General features: G+C 51.1%; 1 protein-coding gene across 2 annotated transcripts in view; it reads right to left on the reverse strand.

Annotated features, from left to right (window-relative positions):
• Window positions 1-13,750, reverse strand: part of TBC1D2 (TBC1 domain family member 2) — a 42,500-nt gene that overhangs the window by 7,976 nt on the left and 20,774 nt on the right. The window contains exons 1-5 of one of the 2 annotated variants that reach the window (XM_061425772.1): window positions 7,213-8,325; window positions 6,292-6,582; window positions 4,361-4,471; window positions 2,531-2,724; window positions 699-1,175 (exon numbers count right to left, since the gene is read on the reverse strand). In XM_061425772.1, coding sequence (XP_061281756.1) covers window positions 699-1,175; window positions 2,531-2,724; window positions 4,361-4,465 — 776 coding nt within the window. In that variant the 5' untranslated portion in view covers window positions 4,466-4,471; window positions 6,292-6,582; window positions 7,213-8,325. Of the gene's footprint in view, window positions 1-698; window positions 1,176-2,530; window positions 2,725-4,360; window positions 4,472-6,291; window positions 6,583-7,212; window positions 8,326-9,019; window positions 9,395-13,750 lie in introns of those variants that run through there. The other variant, XM_061425771.1, reaches the window with a different exon arrangement.

Here is a 13,750-nt window from a genome sequence, read left to right on the forward strand (position 1 = left end):
ACCAGAAGTAAAAATGAATCCAGGCTGGGCCAGACTCCTTCCTTTGGGAATTTAGGCCTACAACATGAGGGTGTCAACAAGTGGGTTGCTGAAAGCCTTGACTCAGGGGCTAAGATCGCTATTCTGACGGTCCTGATGGGCCGGAAATATCCACAGAATGACAGTGAGATTGGTCTGCTGAGAGAGAAGGAAGCAGCCATGTATTATGAGAGGTCAGAGACCTCCACAGAGGGCTGTACAGTCTCAGGGAACAGCATCTCCTTGGAATATGGCACGAATGGGACCCCCTGGGGTTGTGCTGTGGCCCCACTAGAGACAGCAGTTGCCTCGGCTTGCAATGACCGTCTGCCCCCAGCCCTACTTCCTTTCCCAACTTTCGGGAGCCTCCTCTGTCACATTTACAAATTCTCTTTTCCTTGGGCTCCTCCAAGTGGATTTTGTTTAAAGCAATGATCCCTGACCCAGGCAGTGGGCTACACGACCCCAGTGGCCCTCTCGTGTGCTCTCTGTGGGAGCGGCACCACCCTGTGGACACGTCACAGGGGAGGGCATGGGACAAGGAGCCGGGGCTCTGACCCAACTCTGTTTTCAGTGTGATCTTTCACCTGCTTGTGCCCATCTGGTTGACCTCCCTGGCTTCTTGGGTGGCTCCAAAGGGACAGAGAGGTGCCCTGGAAGGTCGAGGCTGCATAGCTTACCTGTTTAGGCCCTGGCAGTAGCCAATGGTGGGGTTCTGCCAGGAGAAGGCCAGCAGCACCCGGCGGAGCTTGTCAGGGAAGCTGGAGGTGGGACAGGTGAAGTGCTTGTTATTGGGGAAGGTCCGGTTCAGGTCCAGCTCAATCTGGCGGGCAGCAGAGTGCTTGCAGGCCTGGCCCCGGCTCAGCAGCGCCTGGTAGCAGCCGGGGGCCTGCAGGTGCTGGACTCGGAGGCGGATCAGCCACCTCCAAACACGCGGCCGGTGCTCGTGGGGCACGCCCGCCCGCAGCAGCTGCTTCAGTTCTGCTGAGGGGGCCAGCTCGCCCAGGGTGGCCCAGCGCTCCCGCAGTGGCCGCTCCACGGCCTCGTGGGCCAGCAGGTGGTGGGAGTGCACTTCCAGTGCCTGGATCTTGGCCAGCAGCCTCAGGTCCTCCACCTCGTAGTTGGGCACCGTCAGGAAGCCGTACTCGTCATACTCACTGCCAGCAAAAGTCCGTGTCAGCAACACTTTGCAAGGCCCTTCCCCAGATAAGGGGCAGTGAGGAGAGGGTGGGGCCTGGGCAGGGAGCCTGCGGGGCTTTACTGTAGGTTGGCCATGTGGCTCCGGGCAGGTCACTTCAGTGCTCTGGACCTCAGTTTGCTCTGTACAGTGGGTACAGGGGCTCTTGCACTGCCTCATGAAGACCCAGTGAGATCCTCAGATGTAAACTGCTAGAGGCTAGACTAGACAGTGCCTGGTACATAGCAAGTGCTAAAAGAGATATGCTCATTCATTCTGCGCAAATATAAAGGACCCTCGGGACTTCCCTGGTGGTCCAGTGGTTAAGAACATGCCTTATAATGCAGGGGACGTGGGTTCAATCCCTGCTTGGGAAACTAAGATCCCACAGGCTGTGGAACAACTAAGCCTATACGCTGTGGCTAATGAAGCCTGTGCCCTCTGGGGCATGTGTGTTACAACTAGAGTCTGTGCGACACAATGCAAGATCGTGCATAACGCAACAAAGATCCTGCATGCTGCAAGTAAGACCTGATGCAGCCAAACAAATAAGTATTAAAAAAAGAAAAAAGAACCCTCTTATTACTCCATGAAGCCTTAGGCCCTAGGAGGCCTGTACTACCATTGGACAGCCACACTTCTGCAGCCAGGAAGCCCAAGGCCAGATGGGGAGCAGGCAGCACCAACAACATGCAGGACTGAGCAGTGGAGACCCATTCCGCACAGCCTTTCAGCAGTCAGCATTCATTTGCCCCTATTATATGCTCTGCCTGTGCTATCTCATTTAATCCTCATGATCCTGTGAAGCTGGTGATCTCAGCCTACGTCTTAGGGAGGCTGAGTAGGAGGCTCAGAAAGGTAAAGTGACTTGTCCAAGGTTACACAGTAAAAAAGTCAAGTCCGGCTCCAAAGCCTAGTTGCTGGCCACTGGACTACCCAGCCTCTAGGGACCTTTGACCCCAGCCACAGCCCATTCTGTTTTATTTAACTGCCCGGGTCCACCGTCCTCAGCAAAGGCTTGGCTCAGAGGAGGCAGGTGGCTTGTGTCCCCTACTCCCCTCTCTGACAAACACCTCTGGGAGACAGTCTGGGGCAGCGGGAAAAAACAGAACTCGGGAGGCAGGCCCATGGCGGCTACACTAGTGTGCGTGTGGCCTTGGGCAGGGGCCGGCCGCACCTCTTGGCTATAAAATGGGGTTCGTCCCAACCACATGCTCATCCGTCTGAAGGTACAAGGAGGTAAGGGATGGGCAGCGCTCACACGGTCAGCAGCACTGGCAGCAGGGTGGCTGGCAGCACCTGGGGCCTGCAGACCCAGCCCTGCTCCGGGCTCACCTGATGGTGCTGGGGCTGAGCACGACGCTGTCGGCCGAGGCCTCGCTGGCTTCCCACTGCAGTGCCTCCTGGATGAGCTGCCTCAGGAGCTCCGAGCACTCGCCGGCCTCCACCCCCAAGGCCTCCTGCAGCCTCCGCAGCCCTGCCAGGTACTTGCTCTCCACCCGACAGTTCTGGGCTTGGAGGTAGGCGCACTGTGGGAGGCAGAGGTCGGGGGTGGTCAGGCCACCTGGTTGGGCTTGGGCCAGAGGCCTGAACAGCTTTAGGCAGTCCAGCCCTTCCAGCTCTCATCTTCCATTCCCCCGACCCCAGCCATTCATATGAAGAAAAGGAGAGGAGCCCCGAATGCAAGAGTTTACAGTAAGGCAGAAAGGGCTCCAGGCTAGAGAACCAGGCCCAGGGCTGGAGCTAGATTCAGAAACAAGAGGGGCGAAGTGGGCAGGGGCAGCACAGGCTCTTGCGTGGCCTGCAGTCCCATCCTGTTCAGCCACTACAGGCTGGGTGACCTACAGCAAAATTTCTTAACCTCTCTGTGCTTTAATGTCTTCATCTGAACATTGGGGATAATAGTGTCTGCCTCAGAATTCTTGTGTGACTCAGATGAGCCAAAGCCCTTGCAGGGCACTTGGCCCATAGCAAGCTCCCTGTAGGGGATATACCCGAGCAGTGCCCAGGGGATGGACATGGAGCTCTGGACACTGCCCTTGTGCCTTCTAATGTCACCCGGGGGGCTTTTCCTGTTCCTCCAGCACACCACGTCTCTCCCACCTCGTGGGGCACACACTGCACATCCCCCATCTGCCTGCCCCCATATCTTCCTGTTTCTTTGTATGCCTCATGATATTTTGTTGAAAATGGAACATCTGAACCTAATAAGGTGGGGTGGAATTAATTAAAGAAAGCTCAGCGAAGAAAAGAGTCCAGTCAGGCCTGTTTGGGGACCTCTCAGGTCCTGTCCCCTGCAATACTAACTGCTCCAAGCAGGAAGAAGTGTACACCTACATCTCTGATGGGAAGGTGCCTCCACTTCATTCTCCAGCAGGAAAAGCAGAGACTTCAGCAGTCCAAACAATGAGAAGCCTCCACACCGCTAGTGGACTTTCTGGTTATCACAGTCCTTCCTAACCCTTCCCTTTTCCCTATAAAAAGCAAGTTTCCCTTCCCTGTTCCTTGAATTTGCCTGCGGTTCACCACAGTTCATGGATCCCAAGTTGTAATTCCTCTGGTTAGTCCCGAATAAACTTGCTTTTGCTTGTAAAATAACTAGCCGCTGTATTATTAAAACTGACAGTGGTAACTCGGGGAATCAGGTTCTCCCTCTTACTCTAGGGTTTGCTGTTTTTGATTGTTTATACCTCAAGGATAAACAATAAGGTATAAACTTAAGTTCTTAGGTCTTTTCTGCACCTTTCCCTGGGCATGTGTGGTCACTTTCTAATTTCCCCCCCATCTGCAGTTGTTTTGGAATATATAGTTAATACCTGGCTCCCAAAAGGGGGAAAAGAGAAGTATGAAGTTGGCAGGGGGTTAGGGGGGAGGGTGCTGGCCCTTTAAATCCCTGGGCAGTTACTTTAGAGGGGGGCCAGGGCTTGCTACAAAGTGGGGAGGTAGGACAACAGTGGCTGCCTGCCTCTTCCTCTCACCCCTGTGATCAGAAGCCGCAGTCAGCAGAGCACAGATCTCTGACTTGTGGATGAAGTTCACAAAGGGCACAGTCTGGAGGGTGAGCAGTCAGGTCAAGAGGAGAGAGTGAGACAGTGGTGAGAGGGTGAGTGGACTGGAAGGGTGGCTAGAGACAGAGATGGCCAGACCTGGGCTCCTGGCCCTCACCTTCATCAGGAGGGCCTTCTCCTTCTCAGCCACTTTCCTCCAGATTTTTGTGACCTGGTGGATCTCAGAGTTGAGAAAGCGGTTCTGGGTCCGGTATGCTTCCATGTCATCCTGAAGAAGAGAGCAAAGCATTTAATGGGCTGCACCAGAACCATCTCCCTGGTCCTCACTCTCAGATGTGCTGCCAACACTTCCTTCAGAAATTTCCAATAATTCCCACTATTGGCAAACAGAAAAGGAACTCTGAAATAAAAAAAAAATATTGATAGTCCCCTTCTCTAATCTTGATACCAGTGTGATATGTTAGAGAAAGCATTAAGCCTAGAGTTCAAATCCTGGCTCTGATTTCCTAGATGGGAGGCCCACTGAGTCACTCTGACTCTGCTTCCTCTTCTGTAAAAGGGGCAAGTTTCAACAAACTCACTTGGCAGCTGGAGACTAAGTGAGCTACAAGGAGCAAAACAGCAACCATTCCAGTAGTGTTTGTTTTTTAAATAAACATATTTTGTCACACATTGGTGATCATATTGAGCAATTTTGGGTGAAAATTTTTTACTTAGTGTCACTTTGTAAATATTTTTCTGTGTTTCTACAGAAGCTTCCCAAAGATGATTTTTGATGTCTGATGACTATTCTATGAAGTCATAGATGACATGATCTGATAGTCATAGATGACTATTCTATGAATTTACCATAACTTAGATATAATCCTTCTCCTGTTGCTGTTTTTTCATTTGAGCCCTAGATGTTTTTGGTTTGTCTCTCTTATGAATAAATCTGTGAGGCCTATCTCTAAGCCTAGAGTTCTCCTTTTTGCAAGCTGTCCAGTGGAGGGAGCATGAATCCTCCTGTCTGGGGCAAGGAGAAGCTGACCCCCCCTGAGGAGGGTCAAGCAGGAGCCTGAAAGAGTGACCACAGCCACCACAGCCATGGCTCCATCTTTATTCTGCTTGGAAGGATTCTGCAGAAGCAGTGGACAACACATGCTCACGTGATTCCAGGGCATTTACTAGCTGAAACTCAATCCCTTTCTCTTGCATTCAAAAAATTGTACTGGGCTGGCTGTAGGTGAGTGTGAGAGACTGCTGCAGGTGTGACTAGATCAGACTGATAGGGGCAGAGTGAAGGGACAAAGTAGGTGATTAAATAATTCATAACTCAGGGAACTCACACTGGGGCTCTGTAACAACCTAGAGAGGTGGGAAAGGGTAGGAGCTTTAACAAGGAGGGGACATATGTACACCTATGGCTGATTCATACTGATGTATGGCAGAAATCAAACCAATATTGTAAAACAATCATCCTTCAATTAAAAATAAATAAATCAAAAAAATAGCAAACCTCACTAGGGATTATAAATAGAAAAATCATAGCAGACCCTTGTAAGTTAATGATTACTTGAAAAAGAAGGTTTGCTTAACCACAAAACCAAGCCGGCTTGCTTAGCAACCAACCCATGCACTAGAAACGCCCCCAGGTAATAAAACAATGGTGGCCTGAGACCACATCCTGCCCAGTGAGCTCAGTAAGTTAGGACAGTTCTCTGCACACATAAAAAACAATAATTTGTGGCCCTAGCTTGACCATGGAAGGACAAGAAAACTCCCCTGCTCAACTTGGAGAAGCTGATGATGGAAGCAGGATGTCTACTCAAGAAAGACAAAGAAGGTCTTCTCCCTGTCCCTACTTTTCTTTTGATTATAAAACTGTAGCCTAGTAAGCTCTTGAGCATGGCACTCTCTCACCTGGCCTCTTGTAAGCCTCACAAATGTCCTATTTCAACAGATCACTCCTTATCTATCACTATGCACCTCGTTGAATTCTTTCTGTGCTGAGACAAAAGACTATGGTACTGGAGCTCCTCAGAACCCCCTGAAATGCCACCCATCTCTTTCAGGCCCTGGTTAAGAACAGGCCCTGGTTAAGCACACCTTGCCTGTGGCACTTCAACAACGGGGATGGGTCACTTGCACACAGCTGACAGGCCATCCTGACCCTCTCCATTAGATCCCTCCCAGCCCAGAAGCTCCAGTTCACGTCCAGGGGCTCTCCAAGGCTTGGGACGTGTTGCACAGGGTGCCCTGCTTGCAGCCCAGACAAGGAGGGCAGGGACAAGTGCCCCGTGGAGCAGCTGTGGGCCTGGTGGCGTCCAGGGGTGGCGTCCGGGCAGTGCCTTCCCGTCCACTCACTGCCCTACCCTGAGTGTTCTTCTTGGCTCAGAACTGTAGGAAGGAAAAAGAGAAACCTCAGAGAAGAGAAAAGCCATGTGACTGTCACCAGGAAAGTAAATGAGAAAAACACAACTGGAGAGAGGGGACAAGGAAGAAGCATCTACCCGCCTGCTCTCACAGGGACGAGGGAGCCGGGAACCCTCTTTGGAAAACGGCATGTAGAGCGGCCCTGGTGCTAGTGGGGAGGGAGCAGATGGGACATGGGGAGAGCCAGGGTCTGGCTGCCACTTCTGCTGTGTGACCCTGGATCAGTGCTTCCTCCTCTCCAGGACGTGGCTGGCCCTGCCAGCCAAGCTCTGTATTCAAGAGGTCAGTGATTCTGTTCTCACACTGACAGTTTGGACAACAGGGGGCAATTTCCTCAAAGTTGAGTGTCCTCAATCACAAGGGCAAGCAGGAGATGTGAACACGTTCTGTCCCTAAACCTACAAACAGTGGAGTTTTGATGGATTTTCTATTTTCTCCTGGATCAAAGACCCAAAGGCTAAAAGTAAGGGAGTCTAGTACGTACAACTCTTTCTAGCACAAAACACCTCCATGGTGTCAGCTGAAGGACTGATGGCTTTCTAACAACCTCGGGGGAGCAGCTGTCAATGTAAGCATGGGTGATGTGAATCGTACCCAGAGTCTCTTCATCTCTGAGCTCACTGACAAACTCCTGGACATGCAAATTCAGGGGCACATTCAGTCTCCTAGGTGAGTCCATGCTTGCGCAAGTCCATTTCTCTCACCCCCATGCTGCTTCACTGGGTCTTCAACAGTGGGTTCCAGGAGAATGGCACAGAAAGGAGAAAGACACTTAGCAGGCGGAGCAGAGTAGGAAAGCAATCTGATGGAAGCAATCTTCACCACTTTGTGAGGGACTCAGGGCTTCCCTTATGGCTCAGCTGGTAAAGAATCCACCTGCAGGTCGGGAGACCTGGGTTTGATCCTTGGTTTGGGAAGATGCCCTGGAGAAGGGAAAGGCTACCCACCCCAATATTCTGGCCTGGAGAATTTCATGGACTGTATAGTCCATGGGGTCAAAAAGAGTTGGACACGACTAAGCAACTTTCACTTCAGAGCTTTCTAACAACCTAGCTGCATCTGCATTTGAAAGATTTTGTTTTCCTTTTGAACTCAAAAGAATTTCTGATTTTAGACCAAATAAGGGAAAAGGTTCAGAGACTAGTTATGTGCTTTTTCCTGCTGAAAAAGAAAGGGAAAGAAATTTGGGTTTCGTGTCATCTTTTATCCTTCTAACAACTAGGACTGGGTAGGCCGTGTAATATAAAGGCGAGATAATTTGCCCAAGGTCACACAGCTAGCAAGAGGCAGTCTGCCTGACTTCAGAGCTTGGGGAGTGGCTATTGCACCACACTGCCCACTGGTTTCTCAAAAGCTCCTGCATTTCTTTATCTTTTTTTTCCTTTCCCCCGCCCCCACGACCCCCACCAATAGCAGTTCTTTGATATAGCGGTTTGGGATTCCCACAGTAATCCGAAGTATATTTATGTGGCTGTGAGTGCCAGGGTTGGGGCAGGACTGACTGGGGCTATATGGCTGCCTGTAGGGATGGTGGGGGCTGAAAGCACCTGTTCCCAGCTCCTGTCACCACCCTCCAGGGAGGAGGTTGCAGCCTGTGGCAGGCATCACACCTTTAATAAAGTCCTCACCTCCTGAGCGGTAACTGGTCCCTGGGAGATGGGTGAGAGCCACAGCCTGCACGAGGGTGAGAAAGGGATGACAGTGGTGGCTAGAAGCACTGGGAAGGCAGCAAAGCAGACAGAATGGTCAGAGAAGGGAGCTGGAGCCCAGGGCTTCCCTCACTTCCTCCACACACAGCCCTGGGCAAGCAACTTCACCTTTCACAGCCCTGGCATCCTCCTCTGTAGTGGGGAGCACATAAGTGGCTGCCTTCCAGGGCTGGTGCGAGGACTAAATGAAGTGATGTAGAAAGGGCACTTAGGATGGTGGACACCTCACCATCAACAATCTGTATGTAGGGGTACCGATTATTATCGTCATCAAGACCAAGTCACAGCAGCACAGGTCACCACTTGTGTGCAGGACTGCTGAAGAGGGCCACTGGGCACCTCGGTGGCTTCCAAGGACATCAATGTGGCACTGAAGGAAGCTGACCAGGCCGGCCCCAGAGTGCTTAGGAGTTCTGACTCCAACTTGGGCTTTTCCATCTCTACTCTGATAATTTAGAGATACGTACACTTTTCAGCTTAGGGTATCATGAAAACGTCAAGCTGCATTGGGTACTCTGGATAAGAAAGTGAGGGAGTGTGCAGCAATGCTTCCACCAACATCTGTTTCAAATATGAATTGTCCAGATTAAGGATCACCCCAGTTCTACCTAGAAAACCCCTGGGGTCAAGACCAGTGTCCTCCCCAAGGGCCCAGGGCCCCTACCTACCTTTTTTTTTTTTTTCCTACCTACCTTTAGGTGCTCCATCTTCTCCTGTTGGCTCAGGAAGTCCCTGTCAGCCTCCTCTGGGGCCTTCATGAAGTCCTGGGTGACCTTCTCAGAGAGCTTGCAGATGACCTGCTGCTTGGCCTGATTCTTGTCCAGGAGCAGCTGCACGTGCTGCTGCAGTTCCCGTATTTCCTGCTCCCGCAGGCTTGCTGTCTGCGCCAGGCTCTCCCGCTCCCGCTCCAGGGCCTCCACCCGCCGGCCCAGCTCCGCAATCTGCCGCACTTTGTGACGCACCAGCTCCAGCCGGTCCTTGTCCTGGGCCGCTGCCAGGTATGCGCTGGACACCCTCTTCTCCTGCTGGGCTGCCTCTAGCGCCTTGTGCAGGATCTTCACCAGCTCCTGCGTGGGAAAGGAGAAGCGCCCAGAAACTCAGGGAAGGCCTGTGAGGTGCCAGAGGCAAGGCGAATGCTGTCATCAGTTCTCCTACAAGCCCTGGGAGGTGGTGGGTATCATCTCCTGCATGCATGCCAAGTCGCTTCAGTCGTGTCCGACTCTGGACTGTAGCCTGCCAGGCTCCTCGGTCCATGGGATTCTCCAGGCAAGAGTACTGGAGTGGGCTGCCATGCCCTCCTCCAGGGGATCATCCTGACACAGGGATCGAACCTGTGTCTTTTATATCTCCTGCACTGGCAGGCGGGTTCTTTACTACTAGAACCACCTGAGAAGACCATCATCTCCTGGGATATCTCATTCTAGCACCCACATTCTCTCTTTCTGTTTAAAAGAGCTTTAGGGACTTCCCTGCTGGTGCAGTGGCCAAGACTCTGAGCTCCCAATGCAGGTTTGATCCCTGGTCAGGGAACTAGATCCTGCAAGCTGCAGCTAAAGATCCAGCAAGCCACAACAAAGATCCAAGATCCTGCAAGCTGCCACTACGATGTGGAACAGCCAAGTGAAAAAAATTAATGTACGTGTGTGTGTGTGCTCAGTCATGTCCGACTCTTTGCAACCCCAGGTAGGAATACTGGAGTGGGTTGCCATTCCCTTCTCCAGGAGATCTTCCCAACCCAGGGATCAAACCTGAGTCTCCCACACTGAAGGCATATTCTTTACCGTCTGAGCCACCAGGGAAGCCATCAAAAAAATTAATAAATATTAAAAAAAAAGAGAGTTTTAGTTAGACACATTGATCCCCAGCAAAGGATTACATCGCCCAGCCAAGCTCACAGCTAGATGTGGTCAAGTGATTATTCTGCCTAAATGGGATATGAGAAATGCTGTGGGTAGCTTCTGGGTCATACCTTCCAAACCACTGCACACACACTGCCCTGGCCCAGTTCCCTTTCCTTCTGCCTGGGAAATGGCAAGAACTGAAGTAGCCACGTTAGGCTCACAAGCAGAACTTGCATATTGAAGATGACACAGTTGTCCTGCCAGCTCAGAACTGTGCACTTCACTCTGGATTCTTCAATGTCAGAGAGAAATTAACTTCCAATATGTTATAGGCTTTAAGCTTTATAATACTTTAAGGCTTCTGCCCGTACCCTATACATGTCTGTTTCAGAAATGAACAAACGGAGGCCCAGCAGAGTGGAATTTAATCCCAAGTCATTCAGCCACTGAGCTGCCTGTGCTTGGTCAGTATTGAAGGTGGAGTGGCAGCGGTGTGGCATGGCTCTTCCCTCTCACTCCTGAGCCAGACGTTCATAATCAATCTCAGTATTCCTTCCTGCTAACCCTAGCTGAGGCCTCAGAATCCTTCTGAACATGGCATCCATGCAGTCACTACCAATCGAGTTGAGGCGGCATTAGAGAGAAAACGTGCTGGCAATCCTCACACCAAGCCACAACACCTGGGGCTTCATTCAATCCATCTGTGTCCACGCCTCTGCCTACCAAACGATGCCTGTGAGGCTGGTGCAAGGAAGCAGCAGGGAGTTCAGAAGCAACAGACCTCGATTTAGTTCTTCGCAGGGCCACCTGATTCATTCAAGTACACTGAGCATTCAAGGTTTGATTCCCTGTGCCTTTGAGCTTCCAACCTTCCCAGCACTGGGGACCTGTTCTGCCCCAAAGCAGGGATATGAATTCATCTGGGGCCAGGACCAGGGTATCAGAAATCAGGCAGCTCAGCAGCCAGTCTCATGTGAACCTCAGACCTGCAGGTGGGGTCTTTAGGTCACACTGCCATGCTCCCTGCCAGTGTCATCTGGAAAAATGTGGTTCCCTGGAGACACCTTAACTGTATGTATGCCAAAGCATTTAAATAAATGATTGGCTGGATAGGGTGGTTTGCTGAGAACAATTCCATTTTGGAGGAGAACTGCCCCAAATCATAACTTCATTTGAGAAGCTAATGATAAGACCAAGTTAGCATACAACTTCTGAAACCTTGGTACTAGTGACTGTCCCTTTTCTGGTTCTTTCTCTTCTATCCATCCATCTAACCTGTATCAAGTGCTCACTCAGTGCCAGGCCCCATGCCAGGCCCTGGGACCCAGAGAGGGACCAGTCACCATTCCCACCCTCAAGGGCCACAGAGGCTGATGGAAGCAAAGGTGAACCACTGCTGTGGAGTGATTTACTGCGAGAGACGGAAGCAGGGGTGTCTGTCGGGGCACAGGGCAGTGGGCAATGACTTTCGTCTGGGGTGGAGGCAGGGGTGCCAGGGGGCGGGGCGACCAGTACACTTCATAGAAAGGTGGAGCAGCTTAAACTGATTCTGAAGAATGAGGAGGGCCAGAGATGGTCAAGCAGCAGGTGGGAGACATGGGGCAGATGGAGGGAGCTGAGGATTGGGAGGACTTTGCAGATGGGGCTGAGCCAACTGCTTACGCAAAGGCTCAGTGGAGTGAAAGAACAGGTATGCAGCTGCAGGTCCTGGGTGTGGAGGGGAGGTGGGTGGGGAGGGCGGTTGAAAACCAAACCGGAATGTTAGGAATTTTTAGAACTCAGCTCCGCAGGGCTGTGCAAAGAGAGATTAGCATTCCTGTGGCTGCCGGTGACTGAGAAGCCCAGACCATTTTCTGCTTCAGCGGAGATTTGGAGGCTACCCTGGCTAACTGCCTGGTGAATTAACCCCACACAGGCCACTGTTTGGACTTGCCCTAGCCTCAGAATTGGGTGGGTATCTGTCCCCCAGGGTGGCAGAGTCAACTCTGAGGCCCATTTCATTCCATCAGCTGTCTCCCCCTTCCCACATCTGGCTCTCAAAATCCAAGACCAAAACACCAGGCCAGGAGTCTGTCCTCTCATCCCAGGATATGGGCACCAGAATGAGACAGGAAGAAAGGGACCCAGAGATAGTGGAGCCAGAGCAGCAAGTGAAAGGAGAAGCAGGAATGGATCATGGATTTGGGAAACCTGGAGGCTGGCCGGCCCCGGGAGACCACCTGGGCCAGTCACCCCACTGTCCCATGGGGAGACTGAAGCTCAAGGAAGCAGAGAACTAAAGGGACCTGGTGGATCCCGAGTGGGGAAACTGCAGCTAGAGCAGAGGGCTCCCAACTCCAGTCCTAAGACCTTTGACTTCTCCATGATGTGTAATTAATGGGTTTTGCATAGAAATGCTTCTTTTGATTTCTTTAAAAATAGAAATAACCCATATTCATAGCAGCATTATTCACAAAACCCAAGAGGTGGAAACAACCCAAGTGTCTATTGATGGTGCATGGATAAATGAAATGTGGCATAGGATGGAATATTGTTCGCTCTTAAAAATGAAGGAAATCCTATTACATGTTACAACATGGATGCCCTTTGAGGACTTTATGCCAGGTGAAACAAGGCAGTCACCAAAACACATATATACATCAAATAGAAATACAAAAAACAAAAAGCAAAGCTAGAACATCCCATTTTGAAGCTGCTTTTGTCCTTACAACACGTGAAAGCAGCTCTCCAGGTCAGTCATTATCGAACAACACGCATTTGCAACAGTTCAAGAGTATTCCTTGTATGGAGCACACGATACCCTTCATCCCATCCCCGAGGATGGACACCTGGCTTGTTTCCAGTTCCCACAATCCCCAGCAAGGCCTTAGGACTGAGGCTTAGAAGAGCTGGCTCAGTGATACTTCTAATATTTCTTAATCGAATCATTGTTTGGCCCACCTTAGATTTTAACAATGGGTAACAAGTTGTCATTTTAGTAAGTATTTTAAAAGTCAATAAATCATTTATCTTATGAACGAGTTGATATCTTCACCACTCACTAAAATCAAGGTGGGTGGGTCCAACAGTGCTTGTGGGAAGAGCACTGGACTGGGCATCCTCTTACCCCTAAGGGGCTCAGGGCCAGCTGTGAGCAGGCGAAGGAGCCCTGGGTTCCCATTCCAGGTCCATGAAGGTGGACCTAATGTGCGTGTTTCAGAAAATGGAACCTCAGCTTTCTCGTGTGTAAAATAGATAATGGTCCTATGCCACCAAGAGGCACCAAAAGGATGACAGAGAAAGTGTGGCAAGCGTCCTTCCCCATGCTGAAATACCCCTTTCAATCTTTCAGTGCTGAGGGCGCCCTCTCAACCCTCCCTCTGTGACCCCAGGACCTGTATTCTTAAGTCTCTGTCTGCAGTTCTGGGAAGTGAGAGCTTGCACTCTGCTCCAACCAAGTGTCCTAAGCGAGTTACACACCTTCACCAAGTAATCCTGAGTGCACTAAGCTGGCCACAGGCAGGGCCCAGGAGGAGTTCATCCTGCTTAGAAGCCAACAGATGGCCAACACTACCACAAAGGCCAGCCTTCCATCTGCTGGAG

The sequence above is a fragment of the Bos javanicus genome, chromosome 8 (assembly GCF_032452875.1).
Source record: "Bos javanicus breed banteng chromosome 8, ARS-OSU_banteng_1.0, whole genome shotgun sequence".
Lineage (NCBI taxonomy): Eukaryota > Metazoa > Chordata > Mammalia > Artiodactyla > Bovidae > Bos > Bos javanicus.